Below are 16,256 nucleotides of genomic sequence, written 5' to 3'. Positions count from 1 at the left end.
GAACTCGAGAAATAGGTTACACAGGAAAATCAAGATATGATATGATGGAGGGTTAGACTTCGTTTTTCTGGAAGACTTCCTGAGGTTGGTATAAAAGGGTCTTTCCTCAGCATCACTCCGCACCCTGACAGCACGCAGGGGAGTGAGACAGAGCGGCACACGCAGTCACTGCCACAGCGCACACGGCTCAGAGCCAGGCGGGTTCCCGCGGAACACAAGGCCTCGCGTGGCAGCCGGTGCCCAGGCTGTGGCCAAAGGCGGGTGACACCCATGCGAGAGCAGGGCAGCAGGAATCTCTACTGGGACCAGTGAGCGGAAGCCCCAGACACCTCCCTGTGTAGCAGTTTGGGGATTTTAATGACCACTTCCCTCATCATATTAGAAAAGTGTGGTCATAACCACCAAGCCTACACAGAATGTTGAACAAAACTTGACTAGGAGGCTCTCTGTATCTAAGGAAATAAAATTCAAAGATATAGTTGCCTATCTGGAAAATTCAAAACTCAGGGCCACGAAGACTCCCTGGCTCCTGTATGGGGAGCCTGTTAAACCAGTAAGGGAGCCATTCAGAGACCTGGTGGGAGAGTTTTAAGGTCGCGAACAACTACAGTTATGTTCAACTGATTTCACTGGGCTCCGACGAGGGATGACTGATTACTCAGGAAAACATGGTTGCTTTTTAATTAGGCAGTTTGTGTCTGTATTTTGGCTCTACTAACAATAAGCTCGAGACCTCAAGCAAGACCTCAGTCCCTTCCAGAAAGCATGAAACGAGATGATGCACTGGGGGTGGTCAGCATCCTTCCTAAGGCTGTGGGGATGGGCTGAAAAGGACAAATAACATTCCTAAGGAGTCTAACCCCCACATCTCACAGGGGCCAGAGGTAGCATTCTTTGTCCTTTTTATTTATTAAAAAAAAATTTTTTTTTCCCTTTTTGGCCACAATGCAAGGTCACTTTAATGTCTCTATAAACCTTTTCCAACTGGCACCTCCATACTACAAACTCTCACTTAATAATTTCTCCAAAACTTCCACTTTTCATTTCTACCCCTTGGTTGGCAGGAAAAGACCATGGTTTCAGCAGAATTGGAAACAGTTTGGTGTCCAAAGACACAAGGCTCATACGTACCCAGGTTTTCTCCTCCCCACACATCCATCATCATGTCATACTTCCCCAGCTCTTCAAAATAGAACTTATCCATCACGAACAACCCTCCAGCAATCATAGGGGTTCTACAGAGGCAGAGAGGGTAGAAGAGAAGAGCGGTCAAAGGTCAAGGTTAGATCACTAGCATTCTAATGCCAAGGTCAAGCCTGAGAACCAGACTTAAAAACAACAGCACAGCCTGGTCCTTAGCTCAGAGCTCTAGGGGCCCCTCTCAGCTTGACCCCTGCTGGCTTCAGTGCCCTGCTCAGATGCTCCCAAGTGCGAGGGGCTGCACGGAGCCTCCCTACGTGAGAGCAGCTGCTGGGCTGGGATGCTTGCTAGTGTGCCCCAGGCTAGTACTCGGCTTTTCTGTGCCAGGTTCCTTGGAGGATTACAAACAATAACAGGCTTAAAGCACCCAATGCACACAGGAAACGCTCGATGATACTAGCTACCCTTATTCTTATCCTCATCACTGGACAGCTTCTTCCTCTGTTGGAGCAACCATCATCTTCTCGTTTCCTCTCAGCCTGGGTACAGGCCAACAGGAGAGCCCCAGCCCTTTCTCCATGGAGTCACTGTGAGAAGTCCAGGCCCCGTGCTGCTGGAGCTCCCCGCTGACGGGGGACAAACGCTACAATGTGGACAGTGACAGTGTCCGCAGGGACCCCCTGAACTAGGTGTTCCCGGACAGGCATCCCCACCACACATGGGGACCCCACCCAGCTGGCAGTGATACAGCTGCCTCCTCCGCACAGAGGAAGGCAGAATCCGGTGAATAAGGGGGGCTGACCGGGGGCAGCGGTGGGGCTCACCCTGGCTGCCCACCTCTCTGCCCAGACCCTGAGGGCAGCCTGAGACCCCATCCTGTGTGGAAAATGCTCTACATTATCAGCACAAAGGACATGGAACTGGCAGATCTGATATATTTAAGTACAAGAAATAAATCTCAAAGTACTTTATTCTACAAGCTGTTGGCAGAGACTCTCCCTTGAGTGAAGATGAGGGCAAGGGAGGGTGTGGCTTGGAGACAAGAGTGCGACTAGATCCCGAGGGAACATGACGCTGGAGCCTGACGTCTCACCTGTGACCTCAGAGAAGGGAACCTGAAGGATGCCTGGCACTTACTTTATGGGAGCGACGGGGTTCCCTTGCCGGGACCGTCTCTGCTCGGGGGTCATGTAATCCCATTTGAACACCAAGTTCCAGTCAAAACCTGCAGGTCACAGAAGAGAAAAGAAACACAGGATGCTGTAAGCACGGGCTGCCTGCTGCTGGTACTTCCATCCCTGGTATGTGGATGGATTCACTGAAAACCAAAGGAAAAACAGAGACGATGAAGGGGGAAGAGAGAGACTGTGCAGTAGAGTGGGACACGGAGACCAGAGGGCTGGGCACACATTGAAATCCTTCCCCATGAAGCTTATCCAACACAGAAACTGTGGGGCAGTTTTCCCTAAAACCAAAAAGTATGAAAGTGTACTTTCATATATAAGTGTGAAATAAGGAAACTGGAGTCTGTGAGGTAATATCCAAGGGCTGTAAGGAGGTGAGAAAGAAGAGGGATGGATTAAAGAATCTGCCAGGCACCCTCTAACAAGGTCCCAGGGGAGGAGAGAGAGAGCAGAGAGGATAAGAGTACGGGTTCCTGGGCTGCAAATTGAGTCCCTTCAGTCTCTCCTGGTTGCAGCTGAGCCACATGGTGTGGGATTTCACCAAATCCTCTCGGAATGGACCTGGCCCAGCCCTGGGGCAGCATGGGGCTGCTCCCATGCAGGTCACCTCACCATCCGCATCTGCTCCACCACAAACAGCTGCTGCGGGAGGAGAGCCCATCACAGCTCAGCTCCTGCAAATTCTTGAGGGGTAAGACAAACTGGACAGTCACACCAAGGGTGACAGTGACAGCCAGGGCCTGAACTGGAAAGCCCCAAACACGCTCACCATTTACCAAGAATCTCCGGAATCTTGTCTCCCAACCTAAGTGCCTCCTCCCAGCATGACTGCCCCCAGTTGAGGCTTTGGGTGGGAGCCTCCCAATCACGGCCCTGGCCTCCTCCAGCCACCCCAAGTGGCTGCACGATGGTCACCCCTTTTCTCAGGCAGGGGTGCTGAGGGGCAGAGGGGACATGGCCTGCCCACGAAAACACGGCCTGGAAGAGGCACCAGAGCCCCGGGCTCCCTGGCGGGGCCCAGTGTTCTGCTTTCTAAGGTTCCATCTGATGTCTCAGTTTTACTGTCTTCTTTTTTAACTGTCGGTTGACCCTCAGTTGTGTGTCTGTCTGGAATAGTCCATCTTCTAATCAGTTCAAAATGTTAGAGATGGAAAAGAAGCCCCTCAGCTTACATAAAGAAACTGGGGTGCCGGGCCATTGGAAGAAGAGTTCACTCATCTGAGGTGTGAAGAATCAAGAGGGAATAAATCGCACACACGGAAGGCAAAGGTTCTGATGTCTCTTTTGTTTCTCTCTTTACAGTAGGCTTTGCTGAGTTCTTGGCTCTTAGCTGAGTTCTGAGAGGACAGGCTGCCAACCAGCTGAGTTTCAGAACATGAAGCATTTACCACTGGGCCGTGCAGAAGCCTGCATGCCCCAGGTCACCCCACAGACAGTCCTGGGGTCACAGGAGAGCCTGTGGGCCCCAGGTCACCCCCACAGACAGTCCTGGGGTCACAGGAGAGCCTGTGGGCCCCAGGTCACCCCCACAGACAGTCCTGGGGTCACAGGAGAGCCTGCGGGCCCCAGGTCACCCCCACAGACAGTCCTGGGTCTCAGGAGAGCCTGCGGGACCCAGGTCACCCCCACAGACAGTCCTGGGGTCATAGGAGAGCCTGCGGGCCCCAGGTCACCCCCACAGACAGTCCTGGGGTCACAGGAGAGCCTGCGGGCCCCAGGTCACCCCCACAGACAGTCCTGGGGTCACAGGAGAGCCTGCGGGCCCCAGGTCACCCCCACAGACAGTCCTGGGGTCACAGGAGAGCCTGTGGGCCCCAGGTCACCCCCACAGACAGTCCTGGGGTCACAGGAGAGCCTGCGTGCCCCAGGTCACCCCCCCAGACAGTCCTGGGGTCACAGGAGAGCCTGCGGGCCCCAGGTCACCCCCACAGACAGTCCTGGGTCTCAGGAGAGCCTGTGGGACCCAGGTCACCCCCAAAGACAGTCCTGGGGTCACAGGAGAGCCTGTGGGCCCCAGGTCACCCCCACAGACAGTCCTGGGGTCACAGGAGAGCCTGTGGGCCCCAGGTCACCACACAGACAGTCCTGGGGTCACAGGAGAGCCTGTGTGCCCCAGGTCACCCCCCCAGACAGTCCTGGGGTCACAGGAGAGCCTGCGGGCCCCAGGTCACCCCCCCAGACAGTCCTGGGGTCACAGGAGAGCCTGCAGGCCCCACGTCACCCCCACAGACAGTCCTGGGTCTCAGGAGAGCCTGTGGGACCCAGGTCACCCCACAGACACAGAGTCCTGGTCACAGGGACAATAGGGTTGGCTCCTCAGGGCCAGCTAGCATGAGTCCTGTGTACCCATCAGCTTTGTGAAGCTCCTCATGAAAACAGCAGCTCTCCAGGAGGAGTCCAGGAGCCCCTGGGGTCCTCAGGTCCTTTCTGGAGGTCTGTGATATTGAAACTCCTTTCGTATTTATATTAAGGCTTTACAGGCCCCTTTCGATCTCATTTTCCCAAAGTGCAGGAAGGAGTTTTCTGGAAGCTTCAGGACAGGAGGTGTCAGTGCACACGGGCAGCACAGGTGTGCCTGCATCACTCCCTGTTCTCACCATCAGCCTTACTTTCTAACACAGCAAATGCTCATCAGTATAGCCCACGTGAACGAGGTTCTTTGGGGCCTTCGATAATTTTCAAGACGGTAAGGACTGCCAATGCAGGAGCCACAGGAGACATGGGTTTGAGCCTTGGGTCGGGAATATCCTTTGGAGGAGGAAATGGCAACCCACTCCAGCATTCTTGCGAGGGTAATCCCACTGACAAAGGAACCTAGAAGGCTGCAGTCCATGGGGTCTTGAAGAGTCAGACATGACTGAGCACAATAAAGACAAGATTAGACACCTCACTATGGCGCTTTGTGGAAGGTGGCTTTTACGGTTCACACTCAAGACATAAGGGCCCTTGGGAAACTAGTGGCATCATTCAGACAAAAGGGTCCCCAGAAGGAGGCGGGATGTGGTGGCTAGTGGGGAGGGGTGCTTACAGTCAGGCATAGGAGGGGTGGGCCGTGCAGGCCTGGGGGCCGAGAAATCAGGGCAGAGCCAGGTGGATGGGTTTCCAGCAGGAGATGGAGGCTATAAGGGGATGGTGGGGTGTAGAGGACACACCCCGTCAGCCTGGCATCTCTCCACTGGCTCCCATGGGGATGGCTCTGTACACCAAGCCACACGTCCCTGCAGCCATGTAAGTCCAGCAGATAAGGATGGGAACCGTGGAGGCAGTCTCAGGGAGGCCAGGCTGCTTCTGTCCCCTTATGAGCCCTGTGGCTTGAGCACAGGCGCGTTCTTGGTGGGGACCTGCAGGGCCGCATGCAGGTGTTATCGCTGCACCTGACCTGAGATGGAGCAGCACTGAGCTGCACACAGGCTGGGCCCCAAGCAGCACCTACCGCCTTTTAAGTCCGCAGACGCGCCCACGTACTGAAAGTTGTCCATGTTGATGACATCAATGATGGGGGACACGACACGGGTCCTGTCCTGAAATGCAGGGGAGGCAAGAGCAGGTGTCAGGACCAACCAGGACCTGCATGGGGGAGGCCTGAGTGTCAGTGCCCAGAGGGAGATCCCTGCCCCTAACGCCTGCCGCCCCACACCCCGGGGTTTGCCCCCTGGCTTGGCACCCACAGCCCTGCACTGTGCTGGGGGTCAGGGGCACAGAACACATGGCTCCAGAGGAGGTGCCAGGGGGTGTGGGGCAGCCCCGCACATGTTCACTGGTGGAGAACAACTACCTCCTGGGACTGTTCCTGGTTTTATTTCCCTAACAGCCAAGAACAAATGCCAATTTTTATTAACCCCAAAGAAGAAATTAAGAGTGGCTGATAGCATCTCAGCAAGCATTAGCATGAGACTATGTAGTGAGGATTACAACACGTCATTTGAGTTATTTCATTTGTTATTTCATGTTTCATGATTTGCTGCTTATCTGCATTCCTGACTGTGGTACAAAAAGAATGACTTGTTCCTTTAATATTTCTGTAGCACTTTCATTACATTTGCTTTATTGTCCCAAAGAAGCTCTTTCTTAGTAGGAAGAAAAGAAAGTCAATAAAACAAGCAGATGGCAACAGAGATATCACAAGAGGCCGAACGTAACACTAGAGATAGCGTTTCTAGGAGGCAAAGGTGAGCAGTCCCCGCTCACCTGGTGGCCTCACGCGTCCCTGTGTGGCTGGGGCTGCCCCTGCCCACCAGCCGCAGCCTGGGTCTCAGGGGGGCAAGGCCAGGCTGGGGGCCCTGCGACCTCTGTCCTCAGCGCTCTACCTGCTTTGAGCTCAGAATCGGCGCAAAGCTTCAGGCAGGAAAGGAAGACCCTCCGAGGGGCGGGCTGTCTTAGACGATCCAGACCCTCAGCAGCCTCTGCTCACCCTCCCCTGTACGTGCCAAGTGGTTTTCCCCTACTGACAGATTCCCACAGTGGACGAAACTGCCCGGAGGCCCATCCCGGCCGCACCCTCACCTCAGCCACCCTCTCCAGGAGGGGCTCCAGCCAGCGCTCGTTGCACTCGCAGTGGCTGTCCAGGAAGGTCAGCACCTTGGCCTGCGCCGCGTCGGCCCCCCGCACCCGCGACCTCATCAGGCCTGTGGGGCGACAGCACAAGCAGGTCAGGGGGGGAACCGAGGGAACCCAGCGCCCGCACCCCCTCACGCAGCCCTCTCTCCGGCACAGACTTTACCACCAACATTTGCGGAGGGATCAACACTGCCTTGAGGTCACCCAGATAAGGAGTTGTTTTTTTTTTTTTAAAGCTCATTGGATGACTGAGAAAACAACTTGAAAAACTGCCTTCTGAGGAAGGCTTTTACAAAACTGAAGTCTTTACCAAGCAACTGAAATGTGCAACTTCCGAAACTACTTTCATGGCAACAGAGTTTTCTAATTAACTAGGGTAAGAAATGTGTTACCCAGACACTTGAAGTGCTAATGGAGCCAATTTTAATGGCAATAATTTAATGATAATAGTGTTGTGAATGTCTTTATTTTCAAAGACTTATCACAAGCCAAATTAACATAAATGATAAAGCCCAGTTGTTTGACTTTTACACAAAATTAGTTATACTATTTGGTCACATTAAAAAATTTATATACTTGTAATCTGCTAATAATATACACCTTTTTTTATCACACAAAGTCTTCTCATACATAGTATATTCATCACTAGATGGTGTGGTCGTAACTGGCTTATGCTGGGAATAAATACATGGAGACGATGAGAATATTCCCAACCAGAGAGGACACTACAGTGTTGTGTGTTCTTTATACAGCACAGTAGTCAAAAAGGGTTTTCAGTGATTCTTAAAGACCTGCATGCTAGAGCAGGAAGATCAGGCAAACAATTTCTGGATCTGGTATTATGAAGTAGCAAACCATGTTCCAGAGAACAAGTATAAACTCTGAGCAAAATGGAAAATCCAATTTTGGAAAGGGCTCGAGTAGCCAAGGGCAGGCAGAAACTAGAGGGCTGCTGCTGCTAAGTCGCTTCAGTCGTGGCCGACTCTGTGCAACCCCATAGACAGCAGCCCACCAGGCTCCCCCGTCCCTGGGATTCTCCAGGCAAGAACACTGGAGTAGGTTGCCATTTCCTTCTCCAATGCATGAAAGTGAAAGTGAAGTGAAGTCGCTCAGTCGTGTCAGACTCTTAGCGACTCCATGGACTGCAGCCTACCAGGCTCCCCCGTCCATGGGATTTGCCAGGCAAGAATATTGGAGTGGGGTGCCATTGCCTTCTCCAACTAGAGGGCATTCAACCCCTAAATGAAGAAAATTAGGGATTTCCCTGGTGGTCTAATGGTTAAGAATCCACCTTCCAGTGCAGGGGATCTGGGTTTGATCCCTGACTGGGGAAGTAAGATCCCACGTAGTGGGGACAACCAGGTCCATGTGCACAGCAGGAGAAGCGCATGTGCTGAGACTAGAAAGAAGCCCCTGCGAGCCATAACCAGAGAAAGCCTGAGGACCAGAGTGAAGACCAGTGTAGCCAAACAATAATAATAATAAAATCACACAGATTGAAAGTTCTCTTCACATGGGATTTCCCCCTAGTGTTACTCTCCAATCCACTGCAATGCAGCTGTTTGGGGCTGCAGCATCAGAGGGTAGAGTCTGGGGTTTCTAGAGTGGCTGAAACAGAAGGAGGAGATCCTGGGAGGGATCTGGTGATCCCTGAAATCCTTGGCTGACTCCTGACCTGCAGGCACAGAGGAGACCCTAAAGAGTCCATGAAGATAAACAATTAGAAGACAGAAAGAACGAAGATTTCTGCTGGAATCAAGTTTTGGCACTCGAGTTCTGCCAAGTTAGAAGGGTTTGGTAAACACCTCAGTTCTACAGAAACTCCAGCAGGGACATATTAGGAATATAGATTATGTCTCAGGAATAAGGGTTTCACCTAAGATATACTCATCCTAGTGAAGTATAAGACAAACCTACACAAGTTCAAGGTCATAAGCTAGTCATTTAATTAACCATATATAACAAAGATCTTTCTCTAGAGAAAGATAACAGAATCTAGTGTCTCTACACGGAGAAGGCAATGGCACCCCACTCCAGTACTCTTGCCTGGAAAATCCCATGGATGAAGGAGCCTGGTAGGCTGCAGTCCATGGGGTTGCTAAGGGTCAGACACAACTGAGTGACTTCACTTTCCCTTTTCACTTTCATGCATTGGAGAAGGAAATGGCAACCCACTCCAGTGTTCTTGCCTGGAGAATCCCAGGGACGGGGGAGCCTGGTGAGCTGCTGTCTATGGGGTCGCATAGAGTTAGACACGACTGAAGTGACTTAGCAGCAGCAGCAGTGTCTCTACAACATATCATTCACCATTTCCAACATAAAATAAAAAAAATTAGCAGACATGAGAAGAGAAAAATGTATTCCATATTCAAGAGAAAAAAGTCAATAGAAACATCCTGAGATGATTCAGATGTTGAAATCAACAGATGAGGATTTTAAAGATGCTATTATAATAACTCTATCCAAGAACTCCAAGGAAATGATGATTGGAATGAGCAAACATGGGGAATCTCAGCAGAGAAATGAAAACTACAAGAATTAAATGGATATTCCTGAACTGAAAACTGCAATTGTCTGAAATAAAAAATTGACTGACTGGGCTGAATAGTAGATTAACCATATCAGTGAATTTGAAAATGGATCAATAAAAACTGATCTATCTGGTGAATACAGAGAATAATACTGAAAGATAATAAAAGCTGAAGCAACCTATGGATAATATCAAGTGGTATAACACATATGTGCACCTAGAGGCCAAGAATGAGGCATGAAACAATATGTAAAGAAATAGAAGGCCAAAGATTTCCCAAATTCAGTGAAAACTTCAACTTACAAATTCAAAGGGATCAGCAAATATGGAGCAGGATAAAGGCAAGGCAAATCAAATATAACCAGGCCACAGTCAAAATGCTAAAACCAAAGATAAAGAGACAGTCTGGAAATCAGCAAGAAGAAATACCCTGCAGCAGACAAGGAGCCAGCAACACGGACGCCTACACATGAGCAGAGAGACAGAGATCAGAGACAGTGGGGCGGCGTGTTCACAGTGCTGGAAGACAGATGAACGGTCAGCTCAGACGCCTACACGTGAACAGAGAGACATAGGCGAGAGACAGTGGGGCGGCGTGTTCACAGTGCTGGAAGACAGACTAACAGTCAGTTCAGACGCCTACACATGAACAGAGAAACAGAGGCAAGAGACAGTGGGACAGCATGTTCACAGTGCTGGAAGACAGAAGAACGGTCAGCTCAGACGCCTACACATGAGCAGAGAGACAGAGATCAGAGACAGTGGGGTGGCGTGTTCACAGTGCTGGAAGACAGACTAACAGTCAGCTCAGACGCCTACACGTGAACAGAGAGACATAGGCGAGAGACAGTGGGGCAGCGTGTTCACAGTGCTGGAAGACAGACAAACGGTCAGCTCAGATGCCTACACGTGAACAGAGAGACAGAGATCAGAGACAGTGGGGCGGCGTGTTCACAGTGCTGGAAGACAGATGAACGGTCAGCTCAGACGCCTACACGTGAGCAGAGACAGAGGCGAGAGACAGTGGGGCGGAGTATTCATAGTGCTGGAAGACAGATGAATGGTCAGCTCAGACGCCTACATGTGGACAGAGAGACAGAGGCCAGAGACAGTGGGGCGGCGTGTTCACAGTGCTGGAAGACAGACTAATGGTCAGCTCAGATGCCTGCATGTGGACAGAGAGACAGAGGCGAGAGACAGTGGGGCGGCGTGTTCACAGTGCTGGAAGACAGACTAATGGTCAGCTCAGATGCCTACATGTGGACAGAGAGACAGAGGCCAGAGACAGTGGGGCGGAGTATTCATAGTGCTGGAAGACAGATGGACGGTCAGCTCAGACGCCTACATGTGGTCAGCTCAGAATTCTACTCAGAGAACACACTCTTCACTAACAAAGGAAAAAGAAAGACTTTTCAGACAAAGAGAAAGTGAGAGATTTTATTTCCTACAAGAAAAATGAAGTTTTAAAGGTTCTCTGGGCTGGAGGGAAATGACATTAGACAGAAAGCTGAATCTACAGAAAAAAAAAATGAAGATACTAGAAACAAAAAATACAAGGATAAATTTTACAGTCCATTTATATATTCTAATTTCTTTATAAGATAACATTATTTAAAGCAAGTGTTTTAACACTGTATTTTGGGGTTTAAACCATATCATAACAACAAATGAAGGAAACATATGACAACAACAATATACAGGACAAGGGATAGAAATGGAATTAATTGTTGCAAGGTTTTACATAAAGTTGTAATTGACTCTAAATAGACTGTTACAAGTTAAAAATGTATGTTGTAACACTCAGAGCAACCAGTATAAGAAGTGTCAATTGTACTCATTTACTGAGGATATTAAAGTTGACGTTAATATAGCAATGAAGAACTGGCCAAAAAAAAAAAAAAGAAAAAGAAGTGTATAGCTAAAAAGCTACAAAAAATATGAAAATGGAACACTAAAATAAACAAAAATTACTTCAAACTACATTACCAAGCTATAGCAATCAAAACAGTATGTCCTTGGCATAAAAATAGGTATATAGGTCAATGAGACAGAATGGAGAGCCCAGAAATAAACATACACACACATATGGCTATTAATTTACAACAAAGGAACTAAGAATACACATGGAGAAATGATAATCTCTTTAATAAATGGTGTTGGGAAACTGGACAGCCACATGCAAAAGAAAGATACTGGACCCCTATCTTACATTATACACAAAACCAACTCAAAATGTATTAAGGGTCTGAAAATTAAGGCTTGAAACCATAAAACTTCTAGAAGAAAATATAGGTAAGCTTCTTAACATTCAGTTCCGTTCGGTCACTCAGTCGTGTCCGACTCTTTGCAACCCCATGAATTGCAGCATGCAGGCCTCCCTGTCCATCACAACTCCCAGAGTTCACTCAGACTCATGCCCATTGAGTGGTGGCAATAATCTTTTTTAAAATTTGACACCAAAGCAAAAGCAGCAAAAGCAAAAATAAACAATAGGAGTACATCAAACTAAAAAGCTTCTGCAGAGCATGCACACACACACAAAAACTATTCATAAAATAAGAAGGCAACCTATAGAACGAGAAAAAGTATTTGGAAATCACACAACTGATAAGAGATTAGTGTCCAAAATATATAAAGAACTTATACAACTCAATAGCAAAAACTAAAACAAAATAATCTGATTAAAAGTGGGCAGAGGAATTGAAAAGACATTTTTCCAATGAAGACATATAAATGGATAACAGGTACATGAAAAGGTGCTCAACATAAAGGGGATTATAATCATAATTATAATTATATAATTATAATCACATTTTGTCATATAATTATATAACCATATAACTCACATCATATAATTATGATATGTATTTTATGATATCCATATCATATAATCATAATTTTATCATATATAATCATAATTATAATCATAATCGTCAGGGGATTCAAACCAAAACACCTCACACTTAACAGAATGTCTGTCATCAAAAAGACAAGAGATATCAAGTGCTGGTAAGGACGTGGAGAAAAGGGAACCCTTGTACACTGTTTGTAGGAATGTAAATATGTGTATTCACTATGGAAAACAGTATGGACAGTCTTCAAAAATTAAAAGTAGAACTACTGTATGATCTAGCAATTTCAAGGAAATAAAAATCACTATATGCATTCCCATGTTTACTGCAGCATTATTTACAATAGCCAAGACACTGAAGCAAAGTAAATGTCCACTGATAGACAAATGGATAACGAAAATGTCACACACACACACACACACACACAGCCATTTGCAGCAACAATATGGATGGATCTTGAGGGCATAATGCTACACGAAATAAGTCAAACAGAGAAAAAGACAAATACTCAGTGAGCTCACTAATATGGGAATCTAAAAAAATTATCTCAACGATAAAGAGAACAGATTGATGGTTGCTAGAGGGAGGTGGGGAGAAGGCAATGGCACCCCACTCCAGTACTCTTGCCTGGAAAATCCCATGGATGGAGGAGCCTGGTAGGCTGCAGTCCATGGGGTCATGAAGAGTCAGACACAACTGAGCGACTTCACTTTGACTTTTCACTTTCATGCATTGGAGAAGGAAATGGCAACCCACTCCAGTGTTCTTGCCTGGAGAATCCCAGGGATGGGGGAGCCTGGTGAGCTGCTGTCTATGGGGTCGCACAGAGTCGGACACGACTGAAGCGACTTAGCAGCAGAGGGAGGGGGATGGGTGAATGTGGTCAAAAAGTACAAATTTCCAGTTAATGAGATAAAAGTTCTGGGCATGTGATGTACAGCGTGGTGACTATAGTTAATAATACTGTATTGTATATTTGAAAGTTGCTTTGAGAGTAGATCCTGAAAGTTCTCATCACAAGAAACAGAACTTGGAGCTGTGTGAGGTGATGGGTGTTAACTAAGCTTACTGTGGTGATCACTTCACAATATATACATATATCAAATCACTATATTGTATACCTCAAATGAATACAATATTTTATGTCAATTATATATATCAATAACCTGGAAAAATCAATTACTCAGGCAGGACAGCAGGAACAAAGGAACAAAAAGCACATGGGACAAGTTGAGAACTCGGCTTATGAACATGCTTTTGGCCCCACTACTGGCATTAAATAGCTGGATGATCTTGAAAAAGCAACTTAACTTCTTTCAACTTTAATGTTTCCATCTGTACAACAACAATTAGGTTTTCAAACTTTCAAAGTACATCGGTATTATCAAAATGCAGATGCCCAGGCCCCACCCCTAGACATCTAAAAATTCTAATTCAGTTGTGGGTAGCATCCAGGAATGGTCTTTTAGGTTCCCTAGGTGATTATAATCAAAAGCCAGGTAAGGAACGCTGGCACAATTAACTCCCAGCACTAAACGACCCCAGGATTGCTCCTTCACTATAAGGTTTCAAGCAGTTGGCTTGCTCTGTCATCTAGCAGCATTGCTATGAGCACTGCTGTATATGTGTAACTATATGGGATACACACACACAGGCACACACACATTTGTGTGTGTATTTTTTGACTCAACTATCTCATTCCTCATGTGTTCCACATAGGTCTATCCCAATCTGGCTTCCCACAGCTGCTCCTCTTCATTCTTTCCCAAAACAAGGTGGGTTCTCCTCCACATGAACAGCCTAACTTGAAGCAAATGGCAAGTTTCTTTTAGAAACACTGCTTTTGATTTCTAAGCAGGTTAAAGGCACTCTGATAAGGCTAGCATGCAGTTTGCCAGTTACAACGGCCAACATGAAACATAATTTTTCTTTTTTTTTTTCCTCTTCACCTTTCTTCCCCGTGCCAGAGGATACTTTGGTTTTGATTTCAACAAGTTATTATGTAACTTCTTTGGGGGCAAGTACAGTGCAAGATTTTGGTTTAATCAAAGCTTGAGGGACAGATATAAGTCCAGCAAACAGTTTGCTTAGGGGCAAGGCTGACCCCATTGTTTATGCATCATGAACATCTGGATTGGTGATCTTTGTTGGTTAAAATATGATGTTGATGACATCGCCCTAACAGGCTCACCCACTTTATTGGCTGATGAGATTCTTGCTAAGAAAGACTGACTCCAGCTGGAGCACACAGGGGACCAGATGAAAGACAATGTTCGCTGATCAAAGGCCGCAGCCACCACTCCAGGATCAACAGTCATCCTCAAATAGCAAAAACAGCACATAGTTTAAAGCTCTGCCGTTTTCCCTACAGAAAGGTTCTCAGGACCCTGGAAGAGCCAAGAATCCAGCCATTAGCTCTCTACCAGCATGGATGCACTGGGTGTTAATTATACTGTGATTTCAGTTTCCTTTCCAGACACTTCAAAGTAATGCTTTCCCCTCTGGAGTCTCTCTTACAACTGCCAATAAAGTGGACTGGATGAGCCCAGCTCCAGCAAAGACTGACAGCAGGTTTGAAGGCTGGCATTTGCAAATCCAATAAGCATGTAATTACAGTGCTCTTTCCCCTTTTTGGATGGTTCACCTTGGGCAAGCTGTCAAACTTGAATCCCAGTTATTTTATCAGATGCCTGAAGCATGGAGTCATTAAAGTTCTCATTACTAAATCTCAGTTTTTCTTCTTAATTCTAGTACTCAAGGGACTTGATAAGATTTCCTAGGTTGTGAAAGAGAGAAGCCAGTTTTCTAAATACGTAAATAATGTAATTTGAACTCTAGCCCTAGTGCACAATTTCAATTAGGTAAGCTTTTAATGTCCTTCCTATGTTTGCTGGGAGAGGCTCCCAAGAGGCTGTGCTGGAGGGAGGCAGACAAAAGATCAGACAGCTAATTGTTCCTGTAGCTGAAATGTTTCTTCACATTATTACTGGGTTCAGGAAAAATCAGAATTCAACTGTTTTAGTATTGAATTAAGAGAAGTCTTACCTTCTCGCCGATCATTTCGGAGTACACGTACTTTCTCAATTTTCCCCAAAAGAGCTCCGTCTTCAGCTGGGAAAAGAAAAGTAGCAAAGCTTTTGAACCTCAAGTTTACAAAGGGCTTGGGGGGCAGGGATGGTGATTCTCCATCACCTATGGGCTGATGAGCCCCTTGGGGTTTCAGAGAGGCCCTCTTTTTGCTGCTCCCACTTCTTGAGGCCTTTTCTTAAGACTTGTCCTTAGCATCCACAGCCCAGAAAGGCTGGTGCCCAGGAGAAGGGCCAGAAGGAGGGGGGGGGTCGGTCTCTACTTACGGTCATTGCTGTAGTCATCCACCAAGATGATTTCTTTTATCAGGTGGGGCGGGCTTTTCTTAAGGACACTGAGGAGGCAGAAAGATAAAGTTGCAGGCCTTTCAGGCGTGTGATGGGGGTGGGAAACTCGCATCCCCTGGCCCCAGTCCTGGATGGAGGAGCTGCCAGCCCCTCCTGTGCTGCACAGTCAGGGGACCTGTCTGCTCCCCTGGACAGCCCTTGCCTGGCTGTGCTGGGCGCTTGGCTCTTGTTCTGCATCCCTGCCGGGCATGCCCCTCTAAGCTTCAGTGGGTGGGAACGGGTGGCAGGTGTGGGCCTCACCTGACCACTGTCCTCAGCAAAGCCGACCTGGCTTCATTGTGAAATGTGATGACCACGCTGGTGGCTGGCAGATCTACCCGCCACTGCTTCCGCTGACACCTGCAGGAAAAGAAAGAGGGACCTGAGCCATGAGCTGGGACCAACCCCAGCGAGCCCCCTGACAGCGCAGGCAGCTGGCCCTGCAGGACAGCACTCGGGGCGAACCTGCCGTCTGTAGGAGGCACTGGCCTATTCTGAGATGCAGTGACAATGGTACATCAGGAAACAGAAAAACACAACCAGAGCAACAGTTTAAGAGAGGAAAGATTTCAGCAAAAAG

General features: G+C 47.9%; 1 protein-coding gene across 2 annotated transcripts in view; it reads right to left on the bottom strand.

Moving 5' to 3' along the window:
• Positions 1-16,256, bottom strand: part of GALNT2 (polypeptide N-acetylgalactosaminyltransferase 2) — a 184,869-nt gene that overhangs the window by 26,088 nt on the left and 142,525 nt on the right. For both annotated transcript variants that reach the window (XM_055587909.1, XM_055587910.1), the window contains 7 exons: positions 15,938-16,036; positions 15,617-15,684; positions 15,309-15,374; positions 6,828-6,949; positions 5,758-5,845; positions 2,278-2,365; positions 1,132-1,235 (listed from right to left, as the gene is read on the bottom strand). In XM_055587909.1, coding sequence (XP_055443884.1) covers positions 1,132-1,235; positions 2,278-2,365; positions 5,758-5,845; positions 6,828-6,949; positions 15,309-15,374; positions 15,617-15,684; positions 15,938-16,036 — 635 coding nt within the window. The remainder of the gene's footprint in view (positions 1-1,131; positions 1,236-2,277; positions 2,366-5,757; positions 5,846-6,827; positions 6,950-15,308; positions 15,375-15,616; positions 15,685-15,937; positions 16,037-16,256) is intronic.

This window comes from Bubalus kerabau, chromosome 1 (assembly GCF_029407905.1).
Source record: "Bubalus kerabau isolate K-KA32 ecotype Philippines breed swamp buffalo chromosome 1, PCC_UOA_SB_1v2, whole genome shotgun sequence".
Taxonomy (NCBI): domain Eukaryota; kingdom Metazoa; phylum Chordata; class Mammalia; order Artiodactyla; family Bovidae; genus Bubalus; species Bubalus kerabau.
Note: the sequence above shows the minus strand (reverse complement) of the source record. Positions and strands in the feature narration are given on the sequence as shown.